Source organism: Pogona vitticeps, chromosome 6, assembly GCF_051106095.1.
Source record: "Pogona vitticeps strain Pit_001003342236 chromosome 6, PviZW2.1, whole genome shotgun sequence".
Taxonomy (NCBI): domain Eukaryota; kingdom Metazoa; phylum Chordata; class Lepidosauria; order Squamata; family Agamidae; genus Pogona; species Pogona vitticeps.
In genome coordinates, this window is record NC_135788.1 from 107,487,518 (window position 1) to 107,510,265 (window position 22,748).

The following is a 22,748-nucleotide window of genomic DNA, read 5'->3' on the forward strand; positions in this document are numbered from 1 at the left end:
AAACATCGCAATGCAGAGATCGGTAAGCGAAACGTTTACCGATCATCGCAATGCAATGTTTTGCCATTGAAAACATTGCAATGCGATTGCATTAGCGATCTGAAAAAACAGATCGCTATGCGGATTCGTCATTAAACGGTGCGCTCGTTAAGCGAGGCACCACTGTACTCTCTAGACATGGGGTTGCCCTTGAAGCTGGCACTGAAACTGCTAGAGGTCCAGAATGCAGTGGCCAGACAGGTGTCAGTTGCTAGCAAGTCTGATCACATCTCATCAGTGCTGGCTTGTCTGCACTGGCTGCCGGTTGTTATCAGCACCAAATTCAAGGTGCTTGTACTAGTATATACAGCCCTTAATTGTTTGGGGCCTCAGTACCTGTCAGAGCATCTCTCCCTCAGAACATCCGCTCATGCCACCTGCAGGCCTTGCTTCTCTGGGTTGCTATGGCGAGAGAGGCAAAGACGTCACCAGGAAACATGCCTTCTCGGCTGTGGCTCCCACCTTATAGAACTGGTTCCCAGTGGAAGTTCCTCAGGCCTCTTCTCTCCCATCCTTTAAGAGGATGCTTGACTATTGTTCCAAGAAACGTCTAAGGGCATCCTCCAACAAATTATTTTTACACATGTTCCCATAGACTGTCATCACTTGGGCTTTATTTGGTTATTTTATTTGTGTTTCTTAATGTTTTAGGTTACTGCTTTTATGTGTAAACTGCCTAGAGTAGTGGGTGGGATGAAGGGAGGAAAGAAAGAAAAGAGCTTCTCCCTCAAAACAACAACAACAACAACAACAAAAAACCAGCATCCCCCCCAAATACTGCAAACTGAATTTAATGGTTTAAATGGTGACTGAAATCTTTCTTGCAGACTGATCATAGGATATCCTTCTTCATTGTATTATGAGACAGCATGAAATTAACAAAGCATAGCAAACAGAGCCCTATCTCTAGCATTCTGCCAGTGCTTTGTGCTGAAGCTACTCTTGTGGTGACCGCCTCACTTTGTCTAATGTTAGGGCCAGCCTTATCTGACTCCACACACATATAACTTCCCAACTATGCAGCCCTGATTTTGGTGACTATGATATGCTGTTCAAATGTTTTCAAGCTATTTTCACAATCGCAAAGGCTATGAACTTGCCTAAAAATAGGTAAGTCCAGGGTACGCAAGAACATTGATTTTCTGTATTCTGCCTGAGTCTACACTGTGAAATCACAGATCTATGTGATGTGCAAATTCACATAATTCATCCCCAATCTCTCTACCTGTGGTGGGATTCTTGGTGGCGTACGTCTCCCTGCCCTCCGGCTTCAGCCACTTGCCATCGACAAAATGCCCAAAGCTCCGGCCATGAGATTCCAGCCAGGACTGAAAAGATAAAGAGGAAAATGAAGGATATATACTGGGTGGAGATGGTAAATGATTAGAGAGAAGTCCAAACTGAAATGAACATAATTCAAAATCCACTGTACACAAAAAGTACAGTGCTGCCTCGCATAGCAATCGCTTCGTTTTATGACAAAATCGCTTTGCGACGCATTTTTTGCGACCCAAAAGAGATCGCTTTGCGATGTTCCCTATGGGGGAATTTCGCTTTGCGATGATCACAGGGAAGCGATCATCACAAAACCTCCATTTTCGGCCAGCTGATCGGCGGTTTCAAAATGGCCGCCCGCTGTGTTTAGGGACGGATTCCTCGCTTACCAGGCAGCGAAAATGGCTGCGCTATGGAGGATCTTCGCTGAACGGTGGTTTTTAAGCCCATAGGAATGCATTGAACGGGTTTCAATGCGTTTCTTTGGGCTTTTTAATATTGCATAGCGACGTTTTCGTTCTGCAGCGATTTTTGCAGAACAAATTAACGTTGTTATGTGAGGCACCACTGTATTGTGTACATTAAAAGTTTCTCTATTACTGAACATAGCTTTCAATTCTTTTGATCTAACCAACTTATAAATACCCATGAATGCATAAATAAATTTCTGGAATAACCAGCTGGAAAGTTCTTAGATGACAAGGGAAAGAGATTTCATACCCTGAAATATCGAGGAACTGCTCCCAGATAACACTGACATTCATGGTATGGGAATCTTTCATGGTATGGGACTTGCCACTCTCAAGTCCCCTCCCAATCTTAAGTTCTACACAGACCAATTAGTAGCTTGAATCACTACAGAGCATATTTATCAGATTTATTTTGTGTATCAGCCTCTTTTTTTTTTCAGTAACAGCTGGTCTGAGTCATTAAGCAGCCTACACATGACACATCAAGAGTGATGAGGCTGAGAATTTCATTTGGTTTCCAAAATTTCCAACTTTCTTCACAAACAGGGCAAGAATAATTTGAAATTTAAAATAATTTAAACGTGGGTGATGATGAAACAGACACCCATCAAAAGCAGAAGGTTTTTTTAGTTCTTTGGCATTCAGTCATGTTTGCGGTGCTAAATTAAGATGGCACATCTTTCATCACCCAGAATTCTCCTGTTGACCATCTATCTAACAGAAAAAAATATAGAAATCCTTTTAGTTTGAGAATAGTTGTACCTATTGCATTTAGCTTTTCCCCCGTTCCAGTTATTTTAATCCTAAATTCTCTCTACCCTATCTATGAATAAATTTTGAAATCTTGGTAAGATTTTTTTTAAAAATGAATTGCATGAAATGTCATCCATCTGCTAAATGCAATGTTCTTGTGACAGCACGTAACAGCAACACTGCATTTAGGAAATGGCTGAAATTTCATGCAGTCCATTTTAAAAAAAAACCTTACCAAGACTTGCAAATTTATTCATAAATAGGATGGTGAGAATTTGGGATTAAAATAACTGGAATTGGGGGGGGGGAATCTAAATAGATTTCTCTACTTTCCATACTGCAGGCTTCCCTGTCAGTGGCAAATCAGACCATCACTGCTAAATATGTCTAAAAATTGAGGAAACAGATGGCTCTTACAGAGAAGGTATTTCCACAAGAATTAAATCTCTTAACAAGATCTACCACCGGCTGAATCTACTACCTTGCATTTAGAAACCATACAACCTAAATATTAAATGGCAGACCAATTGTTCCCAAGCTTCAGACCCCCAAATGTTTTTTCTCTTGCAACTCCCAGAAGCCCTAAGCAAAAGTCAATGATCAGGATTTTGTTTAAGAAGATCTGAGCCACTTCCCACTCCCAAGTTTGGGAGCCCCTGAAGCAGACCCCATCCTAAAAGGCAAGATCAGAACTCACAACTCCCAACGTGAGATTATGTATGAACTTTAGCAGAATCAGTGCTTTTTGTTTGTTCTGTTGAGACAGAGGAAAATCCTAATTTTATTAAACTCAAACTTGGTGGCAGGCACCTACTTAGTTTTACAGCACCTACTTTGCACGACCAGAGCCTTAAGGTGCAAACCCCTGCACTTCTGGTTGAAAGGTGGCAGAAATTGGAAGGACTGAGGTAAGCTTTTACTAAGCCCTGGCTGGAGGGACAGAAAGTCTGGCCAGATATAAAGCAGCTCCCTGTTTTCCAGTCAGAGCTCCAAAATTGCAACTCCTGGGACTGTAAAGTTACAGTCCAAATAATAATAGTAATGATAATAGTAGTCATGATAGCAACAACAACTCTTTCAACTTTTGGTTCTCATGATTTCACTGTCACAAAATATTACAGCCGATTCCTGCCAAAAACTGCCCTCTGGACTTCTGGAGGTGAAAGCTGGTTGCAATGCAGCAGGACTTGCCTAGAGATCCGAGAGGTCACAAATACAGTGGTGCCTTGCTAAACAATGTTAATCCGTTCCGTCAAAATCGTTGTCTTGTGAAAACGTTTAGCGAAGCACGGTTCCCCATTGGAATGCATTAAAATCCATTTAATGCATTCCAATGGGGCGAATCGTTGTCATTCAGCAAAGATCGCCCATAGGGAAACTGTTTTGCGAACCACCAATCAGCTATCAAAATCAGTATCTAGTGAAAAACGGTCCCGAAAACATCCATTTAGCAAGAGTGTGGACTGAGCTGTCAAAATAGTCGTCTAGCGAGGCATTGGTCCCGGGGGAAAAACTGTCTTGCGAAGCGCGGACTGAATGATCGCCCAGCAAAAATCACCCATAAGGAAAGCTGGTTTGCAAAGCGCTATAGTGCTCGCAAAAACCATCATCTAGCGATTTCCTTGTCCTGCGAGGCGATCGTCTAGTGAGGCACCACTGTATAAGGGTGTTGTTCTGAACCAACACCTTTTGTTTATCCAGCCAAGGAATTCTAATAGAAATAATAATTATGTGCCGTCAACTCTGACTTATGGTGGGTTTTCCAAGTAGAGAATACTCAGAGGTGGTTTACCGTTCCCTTTTTTGGGGGAGTGCTCTGCACAAATGGTGCATCTTGCCCAAGGCCACACAGGCTGGCTCTTCTCCCTAGAGGCACAGCGAAGAATCAAACACCCAACCTCTGGCTCTATGATACCTAAACCGCAGAGCTATTCAGCCAGCTAAGAAATTTTAAGTTCTATGCAAACACACACATACATGCAACACCTTTTCTATCTTCGTCATTCTCAGGTCACTGTGCATTGTGTTTGCTGGGACTTTTCAGCATCCCCTATCCTTCATTCCATGGACTAGCCATACTAAGAATCTGCAGGCCACTTCAAGGCAAACATGTACAGACATCAACAAAAATCCACTGCCAAGATTTTAGATAAGTTAACATTTCAGACAGAAATAAATTATTGTCCGTGACGGCTGGGGTTTCTGGAAGTTACAGTTCAAAAAAAGCAACTTTCTTGAGCTCTGCTTCCACCTACAATTGATTTCCACTTCCCCCTTTTTAATAAAATGATAACAACATTCCATCAACCTTAAGCTATCTATTGTTATAAACGAATGTGTTGGGCACCATATTCCATCATCCCCAGGCACCAGAAGTAAGATTGATTTGGGCTAGAACTGCAATCTAGCAGGTTGCCTGTTTGGGAAAGGACGATCTAAATCTTCAAGGCTTTCAAGGCTGCAGTGTTTTGAAGAAGAGTTTATTTTAAGCTAATGGTAACAGGGGACCTGAGAACGGGGAGTGAAGGACTTCCAAGAGGAACAACCTTTAAATGGGTTGGAGGTGGCAGCTGAGAACCCAGGCTTTAGAGAAGATCTTTGACAAGGAAGCTAGCCTTCTGCAATCTGAGGTCCACAAGATTCCCCCCACCCCCGTGCCCTACACCTCCTATCTTCTCCAAACATTCACCATGCTGTTTGGGGCTGATGGGAGTTGTAGGCCAACACATTGGGAAGAACCCTTGCTGGAAAACTGGTAGGGCCTAAAGGGTTGCCCTTCGCATAGGCAACCTTTAGCAGAAGGGGCTCTTGAGCGCAGGTATCTTTCAGAGGCTCCCCTTCAACATCTTTGCTGAGGTCCTTGTTCCAGCTCTCTTCCTTTACATGCAGAGGCCCATTTGTCTCTGGGTCTTCTCCCACCGCTGCCTCCTTCTCCTTCTGGCTTTTAGTCCACATTTCCCGGATCCATTCCATTTCGGCCGTCCAAAGCCTCCTGTCCTTCTCTCGCTGGGCTTTCTCCTCCTCCCACAGTCCCTGGAAGAGCTTCTCTCTCTCCCGGAAATGCATGCGAATGTCCCGGATCAGCTCGTCAAATCTGTCATCTCGGGGCCTCTTCCTTCTGTTTCGGAGCTGTGCCAACTTCTCCCGTGTGCTCAACAAAGTCCGGCTCCTGGAAAAAGCTGGAGAGGAAGACAAAGAATAGGCTTCTCAGTATGGACCTGGCACAAGATTCCAACATGGGAAGAGTCTTTGGTCCCATATTCCAACAGCGCTCTAAGCCAAGGGTACAGGCTAAAGCAAAGTACAGTGGTGCCCCGCATAGCGACGATAATCCGTTCCGGAAAAATTGTCGCTATCCAGATTCGTCACTATGCGAAAAGAAAAAGCCCATAGGAATGCATTAAAACCCGTTTAATGCATTCCTATGGGCTTAAAACTCGTACACATTTCTCCAGCAAGCCTACGAAACACAGTTCAAATCTATGCATGTGCATTCTTTTATCAATATTTTTAAACTGCTCTTTAAATTGAGCTGTATTCTAAAGTTAGCATTTACTTAATTGGCCACAGTCCTATGGGTTGTTTATGCTAGTGTAACTGCAACGGCATTAAATTGCTGCTAACTGCCATGCATCTCACTTGGTACGAAATCTCGATACGATTCCTGGATATTCTGAAAAATAGTGACAACCCCAAGTTTACAACAGGAAGGTGAGGAAGGAAATGATTAGAAGTCAGAAACTTAAGGAAAGTAATATAGATGTGTATGGAGGAAGATTATCATCACCACCATCATCATCATGTGCTGTCAAGTCAATTCTGACTTATGGTGATGCTTTTTCAGTGTTTTCCAGTTAGAGAATATTCAGGAGTGGTTTACCCTTCCCTTCTTCTGGGCATGCCCTGGGACTCCGCAACTCGCCCAGGGCTACATAGGCTGGCTCTCGTACTTGCAAGAGGCATAGTGAGGAATCGAACTTCCAACCTCTGACTCTTCAGCTACCCATCCAGCCTTCAGAGCTCTCTAGAAAAGCCATGGTGCCAAGTAATTTCCGCCAGGTGACTTGGTCACTAAAACCTCTTGGTGCTTGAGGGAACAAAGGGAATCCTTAAGGAACATATCAAACTTTCCCACCGAGGAAAATTTAGTTGTATCACCAAAAGAAAAAAAAGAAGAGACTATCTGGATTCTTAAGTTCTATTTCAATGGGTCTTGATTGGAATATGGAAAAGATAAGAACAGGAGTCTTAAGGATAAGTCTAGTTCAGCAGTTGCTAACAGCATATGAAAGTGAGAACAGAGATTCTGGGCTTCTCTTTTTGGGGAGGAGGGCTGGGAGAAGATGGGAACAGAGGTGCCAAAGCTGGACTAGAAGAGGATTTAGAAAAAAAAAATAAGGATCTGAGAGTTAGGACTCCTGACGTCTCTTGTGGAAAAGTGGGAATCGGGGGGAGGAGATCTGGGAGACGCCAGAAAGAGAAGGCAGGAAGGCGGTTGGAAATCAGGACTCCTGGGTTCGGCGCCAGAAAGGAGGAAACAGATGAAACACGTGGAGTGAATTTTGACAGCCAGGATAGCAGAGATCCAGAGCAAGGAGAGAAGATTTAGGGCTAGATCTTAAATGCCACTTGCATGCAATGGGATGGGGAGAGAGGCGTGGGTGGAAAGGGATGGGTTTCTGGATTTGGAGGGTGCAATAACTCTTTCCCCCCCCCGAAAACGACCCCAATCCCCTTCACTCACCTCTCCGGCTCAGCCCGGCCCTCCAGGACGTTTCCAGATGCCTCCGAGGCTCCCGGCGAAGGAGGGGCTCCTCCACCCCCGCCGGCCCGAGGGGGTCTCCAGCGGGGCTCTCCCCGCAGGCGTCTTCCCGGGCGTAGAGGTAAGGTCCCGATCCTCCACCTCCGGCTCCTTGGAGGCCGGCCTCTTCTCGGGCGGGGCTCTTCTCCTCCTTGACGATCCCCCCCGCCACCGGGCGGGGATGCTGTGGGTGGTGGGGCAGGAGGGGGTCCTCGCGGAGGAGCAAGCCCCCGGCCGCTTGAGAAGAGGAGGAGGAAGAGGACGAGGAGGAAGAGGCGGCGGCGGCGGCGGCGGCAGCCACGTTGGCGGTGGCCGAGGAGGAGGAAGGCTCGCCTTGGGGATCCAGGTCGCTGCCGTCGGTGACGGACACCTGGGTCCAGGCGTACTCCTCTTCCTGCAGGTCTTGATCCGGATCCAACTCCGGATCGCTCTCCTCTTTGATCACCACCTGGCACCAAGGAGGAGCAGCGGCGGCGGCGGTGGCGGCGTGGCTGCTCTTACTGCAGCCGCTCCCGCGGCCACGCGCCGGATCGGGGCCGCCGGCGCGCCCGTTGCCCAGGATGGCGTCGAGTTCGTGGAAGAACCGGCAGCGCTGGCGGGCGATCCCGTCCTGGAGCTTGGCTTGCTTGTAACTCTTCTTGAGGTCCTTGCCTTTGGTCCGGCATTGGTCCTCGTCGCGGAAATAGCCTTTCTCCGCCATCCGCTCCGAGATCCATTGGTAGACGTCGGCGTTCCGGTGGCACCGGTTGAGCTGCGCCTGGATGCCTTCTTCCCCCCACAAGGCGAGGAAATCCAAGGTCTCCCGGTGACTCCAAGTGGCCGCCCGAGTCCGGGGCAGTTTGGGGCGATCTGCCGACTTGGGGCCCAGGAAAGGAGAAGGGGAAGGAGAAGACATCGTGGGGTGGGGGAAAATGGGGGAGGGTCGTGGGGGGAGGAAAGAGGCTAAACCTCTAAGAATAATAAAAGGGAGAGGGGGGTCCCCACCTCTGTTAATTAAAAGCCTCACCCCGGTGCACACTGGGATACACCCCCCTCCTTAACCCAGAAGACTGAGCGAGGCGGAGTAAGAGGGGCGGGTACATCCGCGGTAACACGTAACCCGAGGTGGGACGACTTACTGCGCAACCATTGGCCAGCGGCTCCGTGGTATGCATGTGACCCTGAATTAAATCGGAATTTCATCTCTCTCTCTCCCGATCACGCCTGCCTAGTGGGGCACAGTGCTCTTTACCCTCGCGCTGTCCTTGCAAATCTCTTACCTCTCAGAGGACCCAGGAGTCCGAGCGCTCCTTGTCCTCCCCTGTCCTCCCTTCCCCAACACTCCTGGCCGTCTTTGCCTGTTCCTGTAGCTCTCCTCCCTCTCATCTAGCCTTGCTCTTTCAGAGAAAGAAACCACGGTTACCGTATCCCAGCAAGACACAACCAGCCATGGGATTTTAGCTTTTGTGGAGTTTGCACTACACCAAGCAACTATTTGAGCAGGTGGTGGTGGTGTAACAAAATGAAGGATAATTTTTGTAAGACAAGGGGGTGCATATAAGTATTGAGTCTTTCCCAGAAACAAAAAGAACTAGGAAACTATAAATTGCAGGGTGTATTGGCCAATTTGTCTGTATTCAATGGTGCAAAGATCAACTACCGATGATTTTAACTTATCTTTCATGTTCAGGTCCAAAGTGAACATGGCGGCACCTCCAGAAAAGTTCAATGTGGAAGAGCATAGGACCATAATCAAGTTCCTGTTTCTCCAAGGGAAAGGTGCAAAGGAGATCCATGATATGTCACAAACATATGCAACAGTTAAATGTTGGGTTGCCAATTTTTAAACTGGCCATTTCGGTGTTGAAAGCGAGAAACCCAGTGGAAGGCCTGCTTCTGTCTCTGTGCCTGTACATGTGAAGTGGGAGTGTTCTGGAGGCAACTAATGCTGCAAATGAGTGGTTACACCAGCAGTCGGATGAATTTTATTTGCAGGGACTTAAGAAGCTGCAGGACAGATGTCACAACTGCATTGACTTCCTGGGGGAATATGTAGAATAGTGTGGCAGTTACAGCTTCCTAGCTCGATTTTTTTTTCTGGGAAAGGCTCAATACTTATCAGCAACCCCTTGTAGTGATGTCAACGGAAGCAGCTCCCGCCTAAATCTGGCTGCTTGGAGGAATCAGGAAGGGACTTTTGGGTGAAAAAGGCAGCAAGCTCAGTTCTGTGCCAGGGTTGCAAAGAAATTTCTAGACCAAAATATGTTCAGAGGTGAATATTTGTTGCATCTGGCATTGGGTGGGAGATCTGGAAGAGTGGGGGTGGGGAAAAGCTAGGAAACCTTTTTTACAAAACTACCAATCCAAGGATGGAAGTGGTAGTCCTCTAACATTTTCCATTTTTTGGGGGGGGGGATAATGAAGTAGATCCAATACCCACCCATCCCTGATGATGCCAGGGTGCAGACAGAAACCAATACTCAGTCTATAGAGATAAGAGGCCTGAGACCAGGCGAAAAGATTTGGAAATTGAGATAAGAGCCCTGATATAACCAGAATTCAAAAAGATGTCTCCCCCCCCCCATTAATATTATGGCCATGCTGGCTGGGGGATTCTCAGAGTTGTAGTCGAAAAAAGTAACATTTCCAAGCTCTCAGTGTCACACACTGCTCACCCGATTCCAAAATGTATCAAACCTTATTATTCTGCATAGGCTTTTGTGGGCTTCAAGCCTGTGTCTTCAAATGTCCCAAAAAGGTGGCCTACCATCCAGGAAAATTTATGTTAAGCAACCGCGTTTTCCCTTGGAAGGCATCACCTTGAGTGTTTCAGAAACATACACTGGTCCTTCCAGGGGCAACAACAAGGCTCACAAGCAGAGACCTCAAACATCTCTACCTCTGTCCCATAAACAGGCTGGGGAGTCTTGACTCTAGGTTTCTCTACCAAGGGATATATTATATTAAAGCATAAAAGAGAATTAACAGCTGGGAGGACTCTTGAACTGTCTAAACATTAGTAAATCACCACGCAGGCTCCTTCAACACCCCTTTCTTTATCCCATTCCTAAATGCAAAAGTGCTTTTTTTCTTTAAACATGGTTAACGCAACCGAGTTAAAACATCACCAGAGAGCCCTTTGCTCACAAATAAAATACTGTAGCTTGCTTTTTGCTGAATTGGGATGGTCAGAGTAAGGCCAGGGCCACCTCCTGGCGACGCTATAAAAAAAAAATATCCAGAAAAACATGATGCCTGAGCAAAGGCCGGGGACCAAGAGAGGCAGCCAGATGTGGCAGTGGGAGTGTCTAAAAAAAACTAAATAAGAAACAAACAGTTGTGGCTTTTATGCCCAAAGGAGGGAAGAGGGTCAGTTAATCCCTGACCCTCTTCCCTTCTTTCTCTATTTGATTTATTTTTGTATTTTCCCATCTTGCAGAATTATTTACTTGTTACAATTTTCTTATTTTTCTTATGTTTTTATGTTGTAAGCCGCCTAGAGTGGTCGAAACGACCAGATAGGTGGGGTATAAATGAAATAAATGAAATAAATAAAATAAAGACCTGCCTCTGTCCCCTGTTCGCACCCCATCCCTCCTCGGTGTCTAGATCTTTTGCTTTATAACTCCATCCACGCCCCAATTTCACCAGGTCTTTATCTCCCAATATTTTAACCCCCTGGACCCCCCAAATTCTTCTCCTGGCGGACCCAGGCGTCCGGGGCCAAGGAAAGAAGCCAAGGTCCGGGGCTTTCCGCCTGTTTTCTCTTACCTGGGCTGTCCCAGTCCCCTCTGGGACAGGCCCATAGTCCATGGAGTTGTAGATAGCGAACACTGGTGGGGGCCCAAGGCTGCTTGCCGTGACTGCTGCGGAGCCAGCCATAAACCCGGGACGGGCTGGTCTTCCTTTGACAACTCGAATGCAGCAGCTCGTCCCTTAAAACTCTACTACCCCGTTCCTTGCTAGAGGGTTACTTCCGGCCTCCGGACTACCATAGAGACTAGGGAACTAGAAAGAGAGGACACACCATTATCACAGAGATAAGGCAGAAAAGCTTAATCCAAACCGAAAAGGTGTCTCCAGTGTGTTCTTTATATCTTGGGTTGCAACCAGGTTAAATCTAGACAATTGGTTTCCCGCCCCCTCCCTAGTGAGCAAACTGCAGGGGCTGTAGTGAAACACATCTGGAGGGGCAGTTTGAATAAGGCGCGCATAATTTGGAGGCGAGGGACGCAGGGTGTTCCAGATGTTGGCGAACGACTGCTTTTCTTATCCCTCATCACTGGCCAGGGAGTTTACAATCAACATAATCTGAAGGGCCCTCACGTGCCCCACTCCGCTCCAAATAGAATCGGAAGTGTAAAGTACCATTCGGACAGCTGGCCCTAACTCTATAGGGTCTCTGGGTTCTAAACGGAGGGAGGGTATAGAGGGGAAGTCTATAAAGCGGAGGGGAAGAGATTGAAACTTCCGGTCTCGTCCCCCCTTTCCCCCATCTAATAGGACGGAATAATAATATCTGTTGTTGCTCCAACTACCACCAAGATCGAGAAGGAAAAGGTAACAATTGAAAGCCAAACTGCAACAATACTGAATCACCACGATGGTATTCAGTGTCGAGGGATGGTAGTATTAAAAACATAAGAAGGGAAGGGACGGCAGTTAAGGAAAGCAGCCATAATCGCGCTGGTTGGGGGAATTCTGGGAACTGTAGTCTAAGACAGTAACGTTTACAAGCTTTGGTGGGTTTTCTGGTTTCTGTGCCCGGGACCTGCAGCGCTGCTGACAGCATTGATCAGGATTTATTTGCTGTTTTTTTTTTTAAGACAGGCTCCAAATCGGTGCTCGAGACGACAAAAGTCAAAACAATAGGAAAACTAAAAACATTATAAAACCATCAAGGCTTTTTCTTTCTTTTTTTGCACGTGCTTTCGATAGGATTCGCTGCCATAGCAGCAACGGCAGTTTGACTCCACTGAGAAAGGAAGTCCCGGCTCGTAGAGAGGAATCATTCAGGGTACGTGTGAAAGCTTCGTCTACTGTATTCGCGACTGGCCGAAGGAACAGGAAGAAATCTTTAAAGGGCTCTTACATATTGTGGGTAAAGAAACCATTGGGTTATGGCTGGGTTATTATGGGTTCAGATTCTTTCTGAAGATCCTGGTCTACTGCACCAGGTTGTGAGTTTAAAAACTGAGAGCAAAGAAAGGTGTGTGTGTAGTTCCAATCTCTTTGAAGGGGTGGTGGGATAAAATTAATAAATATCTGAGTTAGAAGAAATGAAGGAGGCCAATGGGGTGAGAGGAGGAGAATCTGGAGGATTGTTGTTTTATGGCGGTGGAGAGTGTTGTCGTGCAGGCTTAGCCCAAGGCATTTTGCTACCTGTGATGGTTTAGGGAGTGACCTCTCACCCATCTACCCAAGTCAAGGTGCATAATATCTAAAGGGGGCAGCAGCAAATTGTTTCAGCCAATGAGGCAGAAAATCCTACAAATTCTTCTCCCAAAGGTAAAGGTTCCCCTTGACAATTTTTGTCCAGTCATGTTTGACTCTAGGGGGTGGTGTTCATCCCCATTTCCAAGCCATAGAGCCAGCATTTTGTCCGAAGACAATCTTCCGTGGTCACATGGCCAGTGCGACTTAGACACGGAACGCTGTTACCTTCCCACCGAGGTGGTCCCTATTTATCTACTCGCATTTGCATGCTTTCGAACCGCTAGGTTGGAGCTGGGACAAGCAACGGGAGCTCACTCTGTCGCGTGGATTCGATCTTACGACTGTTGGTCTTCTGACCCTGCAGCACAGGCTTCTGCGGTTTAGCCCGCAGCACCACCACGTCCCGTCTTCTCCCCAAACCAGGTGGCAAAAACAAGACAACAAATCAAGTAATGGATCCTTTACTACCTATTCATCACAACCAAAATCTGCTGTGGGCCCTTGCAGCAGTCTGATAAAGGTGATGCTAGTGCTTGGCTCACCTGTTAGGGCCCGTACCTGTTTCAGAGAGTCTCTTGTGGATTGTGATTTTTTTTGGTGATTTCAGTTTGAAGGAGGTGGCTGTTTTTCTTGTGGCTACCGAGACAACTTGCTGGGTTAACAGTAACAACAATCTTAAAAAGATGTTTATTGCAACATACACTTGATCACCAGAAAGACAAATAAGTGGATTCTAGATCAAATCAAGCCTGAATCCTCTCTAGAACCAAATTTGATTAAACTGAAACTATTGTATTTTGGGCATGTAATGTGAAGACAAAAATTCATTGTCAATAATACTGGGAAGAACGGAAGGCAACAGGAAAAGAGGAGGATCAAATGTTAGATTAATTCAGTAGGAAGCTATTGACTTTAGTTTGCAAGACATACCCAAGGCTGTTAATGACAAGATATTTCAGAAGCCACTAATTTAATAAATTATATATAATACACATATATTTTTAAAGTGTAGTGTTACTTATCTTCCTTTATCTCTGTGAAACTTGTAATGCTTGCACTTTTCGTTTTAGCAAGAAAGGGAGCTGCTTATGTAGGAATTGTCATCTGTGAGACAACTGGTGTTGGTTTCTTCCAACCTCTTATTTTGTGGTGTAAAGCTTCAGAGACTGCATGTTATTTTAGAGCCTAGTTCTTACCTATCCTATTCATCTTGTAGTCTCGGTGGAATTCTGCCAGCGCTATCATGGCATCTGGAATGGACAAGTCCTTGTTATCTGCTGAGCTGCAGGAGGAAGAGGAAGAGGAGGAGTTCCGGCGTCTTTTGCTTCAAGTATGTCAAACGCAAACCTTCTTGTGGTTGTGGTATTGTAGACCCATCTCATTCATTCTGACAGTTGAAATGCCTGGTATTACCTGTTTAAAATGAAAGTGCATCCGTGGGTGTTTATGTTGATCTCCAGAAAGCCAAGTTGATTATATGATGATGTTGGAAATAGGGATTGCAGGAGAAATAAGGCTGCTGCTAAAAATTTCAGGGTTCTATCTTATTCCTCCTGGCTGGATAATTCAGCGAGTTAGGTATCTGGTTGGGAGTTCGATTCCTCATTGTGCCAGCCTATGTAATCCTGGGCAAGTTGCATAGTCACAGAACAACTCAAAAAGGGGGGGGGGATGGTAAACCACTTCTGATTATTATATACTAAAAAACTTTGGAAGGTGACCATAAGTCAGAATAGACTTGATGGCATATAAGAATAATATTATTTTCTTAGTCCTTCCCTGTTCCCTATAATGATCATTTATTTGTCACATTTATATCACACATTTCTTTCGGTAAGTTCAAAGTGGGGTACATGGATCTTTTTATCTTTACAACAATCCTATGAGGTAGATCAGACTCTAAAGGAAAACAATGAGTCTGAGACCAGCCATTAAGTTTCATGACTTGGTGGCGACTAGATCCAGGATCTCCTGAATCGTAGTGTACCATTAAGCGCCACGCCGCATAGATCACCGAGGGATGCTCTGCGCATGAAGCAACAGTAGCGTACTGTGATTTTTCTCTATATTTTATACAAGTGACGGGAGTTCCATGTGGTGCTCTGAAACTCATAGCCGTCAGGAATTAGTATTTAGAATTTAAATGTTGCTAGCCATGGTTGGGTGTGGGGAGGAAAGGATGTTTGGGCTTCTAGAGTGTCTAGTTCCAGCCATGATAAAGCTATGATCCATAGAGAAAGAGGCTCATTGAAAGAAATGGAACTGACTTTGGATAACTCAGACAGTTATACAATTGCATTAATTTAATATTGCTTTAATTGCCCTGGTTAAATCCCGTGGATTCCTAGATTTTGTAGTTTAGTGAGGGACTGAGAAGTTTCTGAAATCCTCTGAACTCAAATACAGAATTCCAAGTACCTCACCAGACTACATATTCCAGAATTTCATAGGATTCAGCCAGAACAGTTAAAGTGATACCATACTGATACAAACTGTATAGTGTACATATATTCCTTGAGTCCTAAACGTATCAAATACCTCTGTCCATAGGCAACTGAAAAAATCCAGGGTTCCATGCCTTCTCCGGTGGAGTCCAAACCCATCCGTCCGCTCCCAGGTAAAAATTTATACGTAACTGTAGTGACTAGAATACAAGGAAACATGGAAATGTTTCAAGTCATCTGGGGCAATATCTCAAACCAGTCTTCTCTGTCTTGGGGTGCTTTGTGTTTCTCAAACTATATTGCCCACCATCCCCATATGATAGTCAGCCACCGAATTATGGGACTTGTAGCTGGACATATCTGTAAAGCACCCAGGATGGAGAAAGCTATGTGAAATTTGTTTGGGAACTAGCACTTTATCTTTTCCACACTTTACAATGTTGCTTGAGATTGATCCGTCTCCCAGTTTTCTTCCTCACTCCTTTTTTTTAATGTGTATTGGGGATGGATGAGGAAACGATGATACTGAGGGGAGGGTATGGCATGATATAGAAAGCAATGGGATGGGAAAGAGACAATGGTTGAAATCCTCTTGCGCAGCTGTGCCAGTGGAATGGGAATGACATCATCAAGAGCTGCAGATTGCCACTGATTAAAGGCTTCCTTTGCTGACAGCTCATACCCTGTTTCCCCGAAAATAGGACCTAACCTGAAAATAAGCCCTAGTAGGATTTTCCAGGATGCTCGTAATATAAGCCGTACCCCAAAAATAAGCCCTAGTTAAGTGAAACCCCACTCTCCACCATTGTGCAGCAACCAGAAGAAGATGACAGGACTGTGTTTGAATAAATATAGATTGTTGTACGTGAAAAAATAAAGCATCCCTTGAAAATAAGCCCTAATGCATTTTAGGAGCAAAAATTAATATAAGACCCTGACTTATTTTTGGGGAAACAGGGTACAAAGTCACGTGCACCCTGAAAGTGCGAAAGGAAGCCTTTAATCAGTGCCCATCTGATGACATCATTCTTAGTGGGCAGGCAGACTCCACTCAGCACCTCATTAATGAGTAGCAATTTGCCACCAAAACCTCCATGATTTCCTTTATGAATTGGCAATAAGGCTCTGACCAATATATACCATTTCTCTTTTTCTCTCTAGGATTCTGCCTTAAAACTCATACCATTTCTGGCGAGAAGGTCTTTGTCAACGTCTGCAGGTCCCCGCACATCCCTCCACCTCCTGACTTGTCCAATGAAGAACTGGCATGCCTTATTGAGTCAGAGAATGCCTCTGACTTCCGGATTCCCATGAGTCTGGGAGAGCCTCATGCAGAAGTGGACAAAAGTGAGTGTTTGTGCTCCGAGTGGGGAGAACATGATGAGTCTGTGATGAGAGGTGTTGCGGGAGGAACTAAACAGAGGCAGAAGTTATATAGAACCACCTTGGCCTCTATTGATTCCAAAAGTCAGGTGTTTGGGTTATGGCTTAAGAGCTGCAGTACTGCTGTTTGGCACTGTAGGGATGGCGCTGCAGCACAGCAAAGATATTCCCCATTTGAGAGCTGCTTCGGTGGCCCCATACTTTAGTCCCGTGGCTAGTATCCTTGATTCAAGTGGAATGTGGCTGGCTTTTACAGACCCTAGCAGCCCACTTGCCTGATTTGTAAATTTACACAGGCAGATTTTTTTTGCATATTCTAGCCTGTAAAGCAGTGGTTCCAAACCCTGAATTCCACACGTTTGTAGACTCCCAGAAATCGTGGCCAGCACAGCTAGTGGTGAAGGCTTCTTGCAGATTTAGTCCAAGAACATCTCAGGAGCCAAGTTTGGGAAGCACTGCTATAAGGAAACAAAAATCTGCAGGTGAATGCAGCCTTGTGAAATACCTTCATTAAAACCATAAACATACATGGTTTCTAGCCATCATAGTTCAAGGAGAAGGAAAATACACAAATATTATGATGAGGTCTGTGATTTTTCATGAAAACATGTAAGCCAGAATCCCATTGCTTATGTTGTTGTTGTTTAGTTGTCAAGTCGTGTCCGACTCTTCATGACCCCATGGACCAGAGCATGCCAGGCCCTCCTGTCTTCCACTGCCTCCTGGAGTTGGGTCAAATTCATGTTGGTCACTTTGGTGACACTGTCCATCCATCTCGTCCTCTGTCATCCCCTTCTCCTCTTGCCTTCATGCTTTCCCAACATCAGGGTCTTTTCCAGGGAGTCTTCTCTTCTCATGAGATGGCCAAAGTGTGGAGCCTCAGCTTCAGGATCTGTCCTTCCAGTGAGCATTCAGGGTTGATTTCCTGTAGAATTGTAATATAAGCCCTTCACAGATTGCTGTCTTGTTAGGGAGACGGGGCTTGAGTAATTCAGAGAAGCTGTGGGCTATGCTGTGCAAGGACATCCAAGATGGACAGGTCATAGTGGAGAGTTCTGACCAAACATGATCCACCTGGAGCAGGAACTGGCAAGCCACTCCAGTATCTTTGCCAAGAAAACTCCATGGAGAGAAACAAAAGGCTAAAAGATATGATGCTGGAATATTGCTTATGTACATAGGCATATGTGCAGTAGCATAAATAGTACCTTCTAATAAAGGAGTCTTTGTCTGTATTTCTTGTCATGCACTGATCGTTTGACTTACATAATGAGGAATACAAGTAGTGGCTTCTTAACTTGTAGTGTATAGATGAGAGATTCATATTTGTATCCCTGGAGATCCAAATGTGAAGTGTGGCACCACAATTTCCTCCCCACCCCGGGACCAGTCCGGTCCACTCACCAGGCTCCGTACATCCATCCCTCGGCAATAACATTGTGCCAATCACAGAAGCCGCCCGACCAGCTCTGCCTTGCCTTCCCACACTGCTGACTGCTGAACAGCTGAGCAGGGAGGCTTGTCATCCCACCTCCTCACCGGACTGGTCATCTGCGAGGCAGGGCAAAGCTGGTCGGGCTACGTCCACAATTGGCGTGATGTCGCTGCTGATGGACACGTGCCTGGTGCAGAGCCTGGTGAGTAGACTGTTCTGGTTCTGGGGGAGGGAATGGATCTCTGTGACACCTGTGGTGCCGCGCTTTGTATTTGTAGCCCCAGGGATATGAATACGAAGCTCCCATCTGTATCTAATAGCCTTTTGCCATTGAGATTTATACCCTTGCACCTATACTGTTATATCAAAGCAGTGGGATTTTGGTCATATTAGTGACTGATGATCGTTTGTGGATTTCCTAGTCCAAGAAGAATTGTAAAGTCAAAATCAATTTCCTTCTAGCCTTTAGGAAATTAATCCTCTTTGGGATCAACCTAACCCATCTGCCTTAATTTCAGGTGGTAATGGGTGCACTGCCTATGATGTCACCATCAGCACCAGCTTCTTCAACAAGATGGAGGTGAGTGCTTTTTCGAAGGGAGCCCTTGTGCCCCAGGGCTGGCAGGATCTGCTCGCCTTCCAAGGTTTATCCTGTTGTGTTTTTGCTGCCCAGAAGGGAAGGGAGTTATTGGAAGCAGAAAGATTTCTTCTAAGGCCAGTGAAAGTTGGGCAAGTGAAGAGAAGACGGTGCTCATTGCCCCTCAGCTGCTGACTCTGGGCATCTATTCTCTTCCTCCCCCTCCCATAGTTGGAAGTCTGTGTTGTTATGTCAAGATTTCTATCGAAGTTTAAAGGGCGAATGACTGAAGAATCCCGAAGTTTTGAAGACTGAGGTTTAACAACATTTGCTTTGTGACAGGTGTCAATACTGACCCTGCTGTCTCCCTGTTTTCTCTCCCCACGTCCAGGGTAACCCATTTCTCAAAGAATTCTTCATCACAATTGCCTTGGAAGGCTTGTCAGAGAAATATAAGATGCAGCTTAGCAATGAAGGTATGGAAAAATAACATTATTGGAAAGTGCTGTCCCCCCCTTTTCTGTCTGAGGGATCAATCCTGTCTGGGTACAAAATGATCACTTTTTGACAAAAATGTCCCCCAACATAGCTCTGGCAGCACTTGCTTCTATCATTTTGGGTCTTGTCACAACTCATTATCTCTGTAGCTAAACTAATTATTCTGCTTGTATCTTTTCTCAGAAAGGCGGATTCTGAAAAATAGGAAATTTATGGGTTCCATTTCAGAGCAGACCATCCGCACTAAATCCAAACCCATCATCCAGGAGATGGACAGCAGGTGGGTTCTCTGGACATGTGGAATTTCTGGCACAGTAGGGAATCAAGTTCCCAAACACATCCAAAGACCTAAACCACTGAGCCATGGACTCCAGCCCACTTCAAAGTATCCTGAAGTCCACAAAAGCTTATAGCCAATAAGGCACTTCATTGGTTTTGCTGAAAAGTTATACAAATACATTGTCCTATAATACAGAATTAAAGTTTACAGTCTCATTTCCACAGTTAGATCGTTCAGCTGTAAAATGTTTTAAGTTTAAACTATCACTATGGAGGGCTTAAAAATTATGACAAAATTAAAATAAATCCAAAAGAAGCGTTGCATTGTTGTCCACTTTGGTTTGACCTCTTTTGCTTGTTCCTCAGCACTGCCACAGTTCCTGAATTCACCTTAGTGGCTGAGCCATCTGTCAGTCATCCTGACCGACTCGTTGCGAAAATGTCCCTCCCTAAAATGGTAACTTGACAACAGGGTTAATTGGGAGAAATCCTATACATTGCATTCCTATCAGCGGATGTTGTGGAAAATTGCAATTTTTTTCTTCAGTGTTTGTTTCCCGCCCCTTCCATAGAACTCGGTGAAATCCCTCGAGCTGGACCTGGGGGAGGACCGGATTGTGTTACGAGGGAAGCCCGGAGTCTACCATTTGGACATTTTCATTCCCTACAGCATCATCCCAGAGGAAAGCAGAGCTCAGTTCCACAGGAGGACCAAGGTGAGTGAGGAAGACAGGTCTGCCTCAACTGGGTGGGAATGTAGGGGCTACGTCTCCCACCACCTCCAGCCTAGGTGAGTTGTCCATAGGCATCCTTCAGTCTCGAGAGACTATGGTAACATGCTCTGAATCGAGGAGTATCCTCTCCAGAGCATGAAGCCTGTGTAAAGTAATATGGAGGATAGGCTGTTACCCAAGCAGCAGATCCCCCCTCTCCACGTTGCTGAAATGGTCCAATGGAAAGGCAAGAGCCAATACAACTGGTTCCAGCAACGTCGCAGGAGTTGCCAGAACGACACGAACTGCATCCGGGGCTCCAGCTCCGGATTTTGCCTCAAGGTTAACTCCTGAACCCTTTTCCATCAGTGGATATAGCCACAAGGCAGTGGAGGTTTGAAATTGGAGTTTTCCTTCCGGCGCATTTTAGGGCACCAGGTTGAGGAGGGCTGGAGAGTCAAACCACACCCGCTGGCATTGCTGACCCAGGATAAGGATTCAGATCTGCTCAACTTCTTTCCAGTATCTTTGTGCAGTTTAAATTGCCTGCGTGCCACAGTGATGCCTGGTTCCCCCAGACTAGCAGGGGCTCATCCCTATTACCTTTGAAAGGTGAAGAGGCAATGTAATAAATGCAGACCATGTAATCACACTGTAACGGTGGGCATATCTTTTCCCACAGTCCACATGTGGTCCCTCAAGTCACTTTCAGTTTTTTTGGGGGAAAAGTGCTCCCTCAGGTGAAACAGATTGTTGAGCTGTAACATGCCCCTCTTGCCCCTCAAGTGGTCCAAAATAGACAATTGTACCCCTACAAGCTTATTGAAAGTTTGATTAGTCAGTCTTAGGCCACTTGGTGGCTAGAAGTGGGGTTTGGGGCTCTATAAATAGAGGGCTCAGGATGATTGCAGCTCTCTGAGGTCTTGGAGAGTTGATGTATAGACTCCCGACCCCTAGAGATTCCCTCCCAAAAAAGGGGGGGTCTTGCTTTGGGTACCTCCTCCATCTCATGTGGTATCCAGTAGCATCAGAAAATACAAGATTTATTTGCCATCGGTCTTGTTTCAAATGTGGTGCCATCAGTTCAACAGTAGCTAAACTCTTCCGAGGACACTGTAGCATTTGAGCAATTCTCCAGAGGTGAGCTTGTTCCTCTAAAAAAAAAATCTACTCTGAGAATTGTTTGGATTTTTTAAAATGACGGCTCTTAGAGCCCTGAAAAAGGGAAAGAAAATGAGTGTGTGGATGTGTCCGTGCAAGAAAGAGAGGGAGAGGTGAATACTCTTTCTACTGGTCTTAAGGACCTTGCATTATATAGAATACATTTGAGTGGCATTTGGATTTTTCTGGATAATTATTAATTTGCCCTAATTTTGCGCCAAAGAACTTATTTTGGTTCATGATTGAAAAATGATTTGAACCTGGTTTGGATCTGATTTTATTCCTGTATTGTTTATTATTGTTGTTACTGTTTAATTTATTGTTATACTTTTGCTTTGATCTCATTTGATCGTTAATCACCAGGAATAGTGCTTTGCACTAATTGGGTGGTACAAAGGTCAAATAAATAAACAAATAAATTCTCCCAGTCCTAATCTCATTATTGATCTAACCATTAAACTACGCCACTTCTCTCACATTTCCCCTAAAAATAAATAGGAAAATCTGCTTTGGGCACTAAAAACTCTTGGCAAGGGTGGAATTCTGTCCCCAAGCGTTCCAAATTCTTTGATCTGTCTTGTCAGTGTGCAACATAATTATAGCCAGAGACAGATTATGAAGCTAGTCTTATCTGCTTGGCATTGTGTGGTAGGGTTTGATCAGCTTTGGCAACATTGATCAAAAAATTCCTGTCCAGCAAAGTAGCTCTCTAGAGTTAACCTGCCCTACTTGTTTCCTTCTTTCCCCCTTTCCAGATCCTCACGATCATGATGCCTGTTCAACGGCCATCTCTGTTGCCATGAGGTCCAAGGAGAAAGTTTGGAAGCATGTTTGCCTCTTTGGTTGAGGGGGACCCAACCGTGACATCGCCCTAGGGATCCCTCACTCCTCAAGGAGACCCCAGGATGAGGAATGGAAATCCAGCAAGGGGCGGGAGATGGAAAATCCAGCCCTGAAGGAATGGTACTGGACTTACTTGTTCAAGACTAGCAGCCTTGGCACCATGAAGGTTTTGTACCCAAATTCTCACAGTAAAGCATGTGGAACAATTTGTGTCGTTGACTTCATTTCCACTTGCAATGAGGATGGGAAAAATGTGTCCATCAAAGCCATTTTGTGTGTGCGTGCATGCATGTGCTGAATGTCCCCAGGAATGGTAATTTCTCATTCCCCCAAACAATTTAAAACAGAATTAAACCAAAATGGACTTCTGTTCCCTTCTGTTTTTTGTTTCTTTTTTTTATATTTTCACAAATTTGAGGGGGGCTATTGTGACTCACTGGAAGGACAGATCCTGAAGCTGAGGCTCCAATACTTTGGTCATCTGATGAGAAGAGAAGACTCCCTGGAAAAGACCCTGATGTTGGGGAAGTGTGAAGGCAAGAGGAGAAGGGGACGACAGAGGATGAGATGGCTGGACAGTGTCACTGAAGCTACCAACATGAATTTGACCCAGCTCCAGGAGGCAGTGGGAGACAGGAGGGCCTGGCGTGCTCTGGTCCATG

At 45.4% G+C, this 22,748-nt stretch overlaps 2 protein-coding genes across 7 annotated transcripts in view; one reads left to right on the plus strand and one right to left on the minus strand.

Annotated features, from left to right (window-relative positions):
* Positions 1 to 11,284, minus strand: part of ALDH16A1 (aldehyde dehydrogenase 16 family member A1) — a 55,540-nt gene extending 44,256 nt beyond the window's left edge. For both annotated transcript variants that reach the window (XM_072976683.2, XM_072976682.2), the window contains exons 1-4: positions 11,089 to 11,284; positions 7,282 to 8,194; positions 5,328 to 5,716; positions 1,265 to 1,367 (exon numbers count right to left, since the gene is read on the minus strand). In XM_072976683.2, the coding sequence (XP_072832784.2) occupies positions 1,265 to 1,367; positions 5,328 to 5,716; positions 7,282 to 8,194; positions 11,089 to 11,199 (1,516 nt within the window). In that variant the 5' untranslated portion in view covers positions 11,200 to 11,284. The remainder of the gene's footprint in view (positions 1 to 1,264; positions 1,368 to 5,327; positions 5,717 to 7,281; positions 8,195 to 11,088) is intronic.
* A 25-nt stretch (positions 11,285 to 11,309) lies between these two features.
* Positions 11,310 to 22,446, plus strand: PIH1D1 (PIH1 domain containing 1). Of its 5 annotated transcripts, none has more exons than XM_020792799.3 (11): positions 11,310 to 11,877; positions 12,256 to 12,334; positions 13,970 to 14,083; positions 15,304 to 15,370; positions 16,359 to 16,544; positions 18,534 to 18,595; positions 18,984 to 19,068; positions 19,274 to 19,370; positions 19,736 to 19,826; positions 19,942 to 20,085; positions 21,999 to 22,446. In XM_020792799.3, exons 3-11 carry the CDS (start codon positions 13,997 to 13,999, stop codon positions 22,044 to 22,046), a joined length of 867 nt encoding a protein of 288 aa, XP_020648458.3. In that variant the 5' UTR covers positions 11,310 to 11,877; positions 12,256 to 12,334; positions 13,970 to 13,996; the 3' UTR covers positions 22,047 to 22,446. The 5 variants fall into 5 exon arrangements, with proteins under 5 accessions (XP_020648458.3, XP_078233131.1, XP_072832785.2 ...); XM_072976684.2 differs by having other exon boundaries at positions 11,741 to 11,877; positions 12,256 to 12,418; XM_078377005.1 differs by lacking the exon at positions 12,256 to 12,334 and having other exon boundaries at positions 11,569 to 11,877.
* Positions 22,447 to 22,748: the final 302 nt, after the last annotated feature.

Bases quoted from the DNA above. Each gene is read 5' to 3' on its own strand.
- PIH1D1 (XM_020792799.3), top strand. From the start codon at position 13,997: ATGGCATCTGGAATGGACAAGTCCTTGTTATCTGCTGAGCTGCAGGAG. The intron at 19,069-19,273 runs GTATGGAAAAAT...ATCTTTTCTCAG, and splicing joins GATGCAGCTTAGCAATGAAG to AAAGGCGGATTCTGAAAAAT. The intron at 19,371-19,735 runs GTGGGTTCTCTG...CTTGTTCCTCAG, and splicing joins ATCCAGGAGATGGACAGCAG to CACTGCCACAGTTCCTGAAT.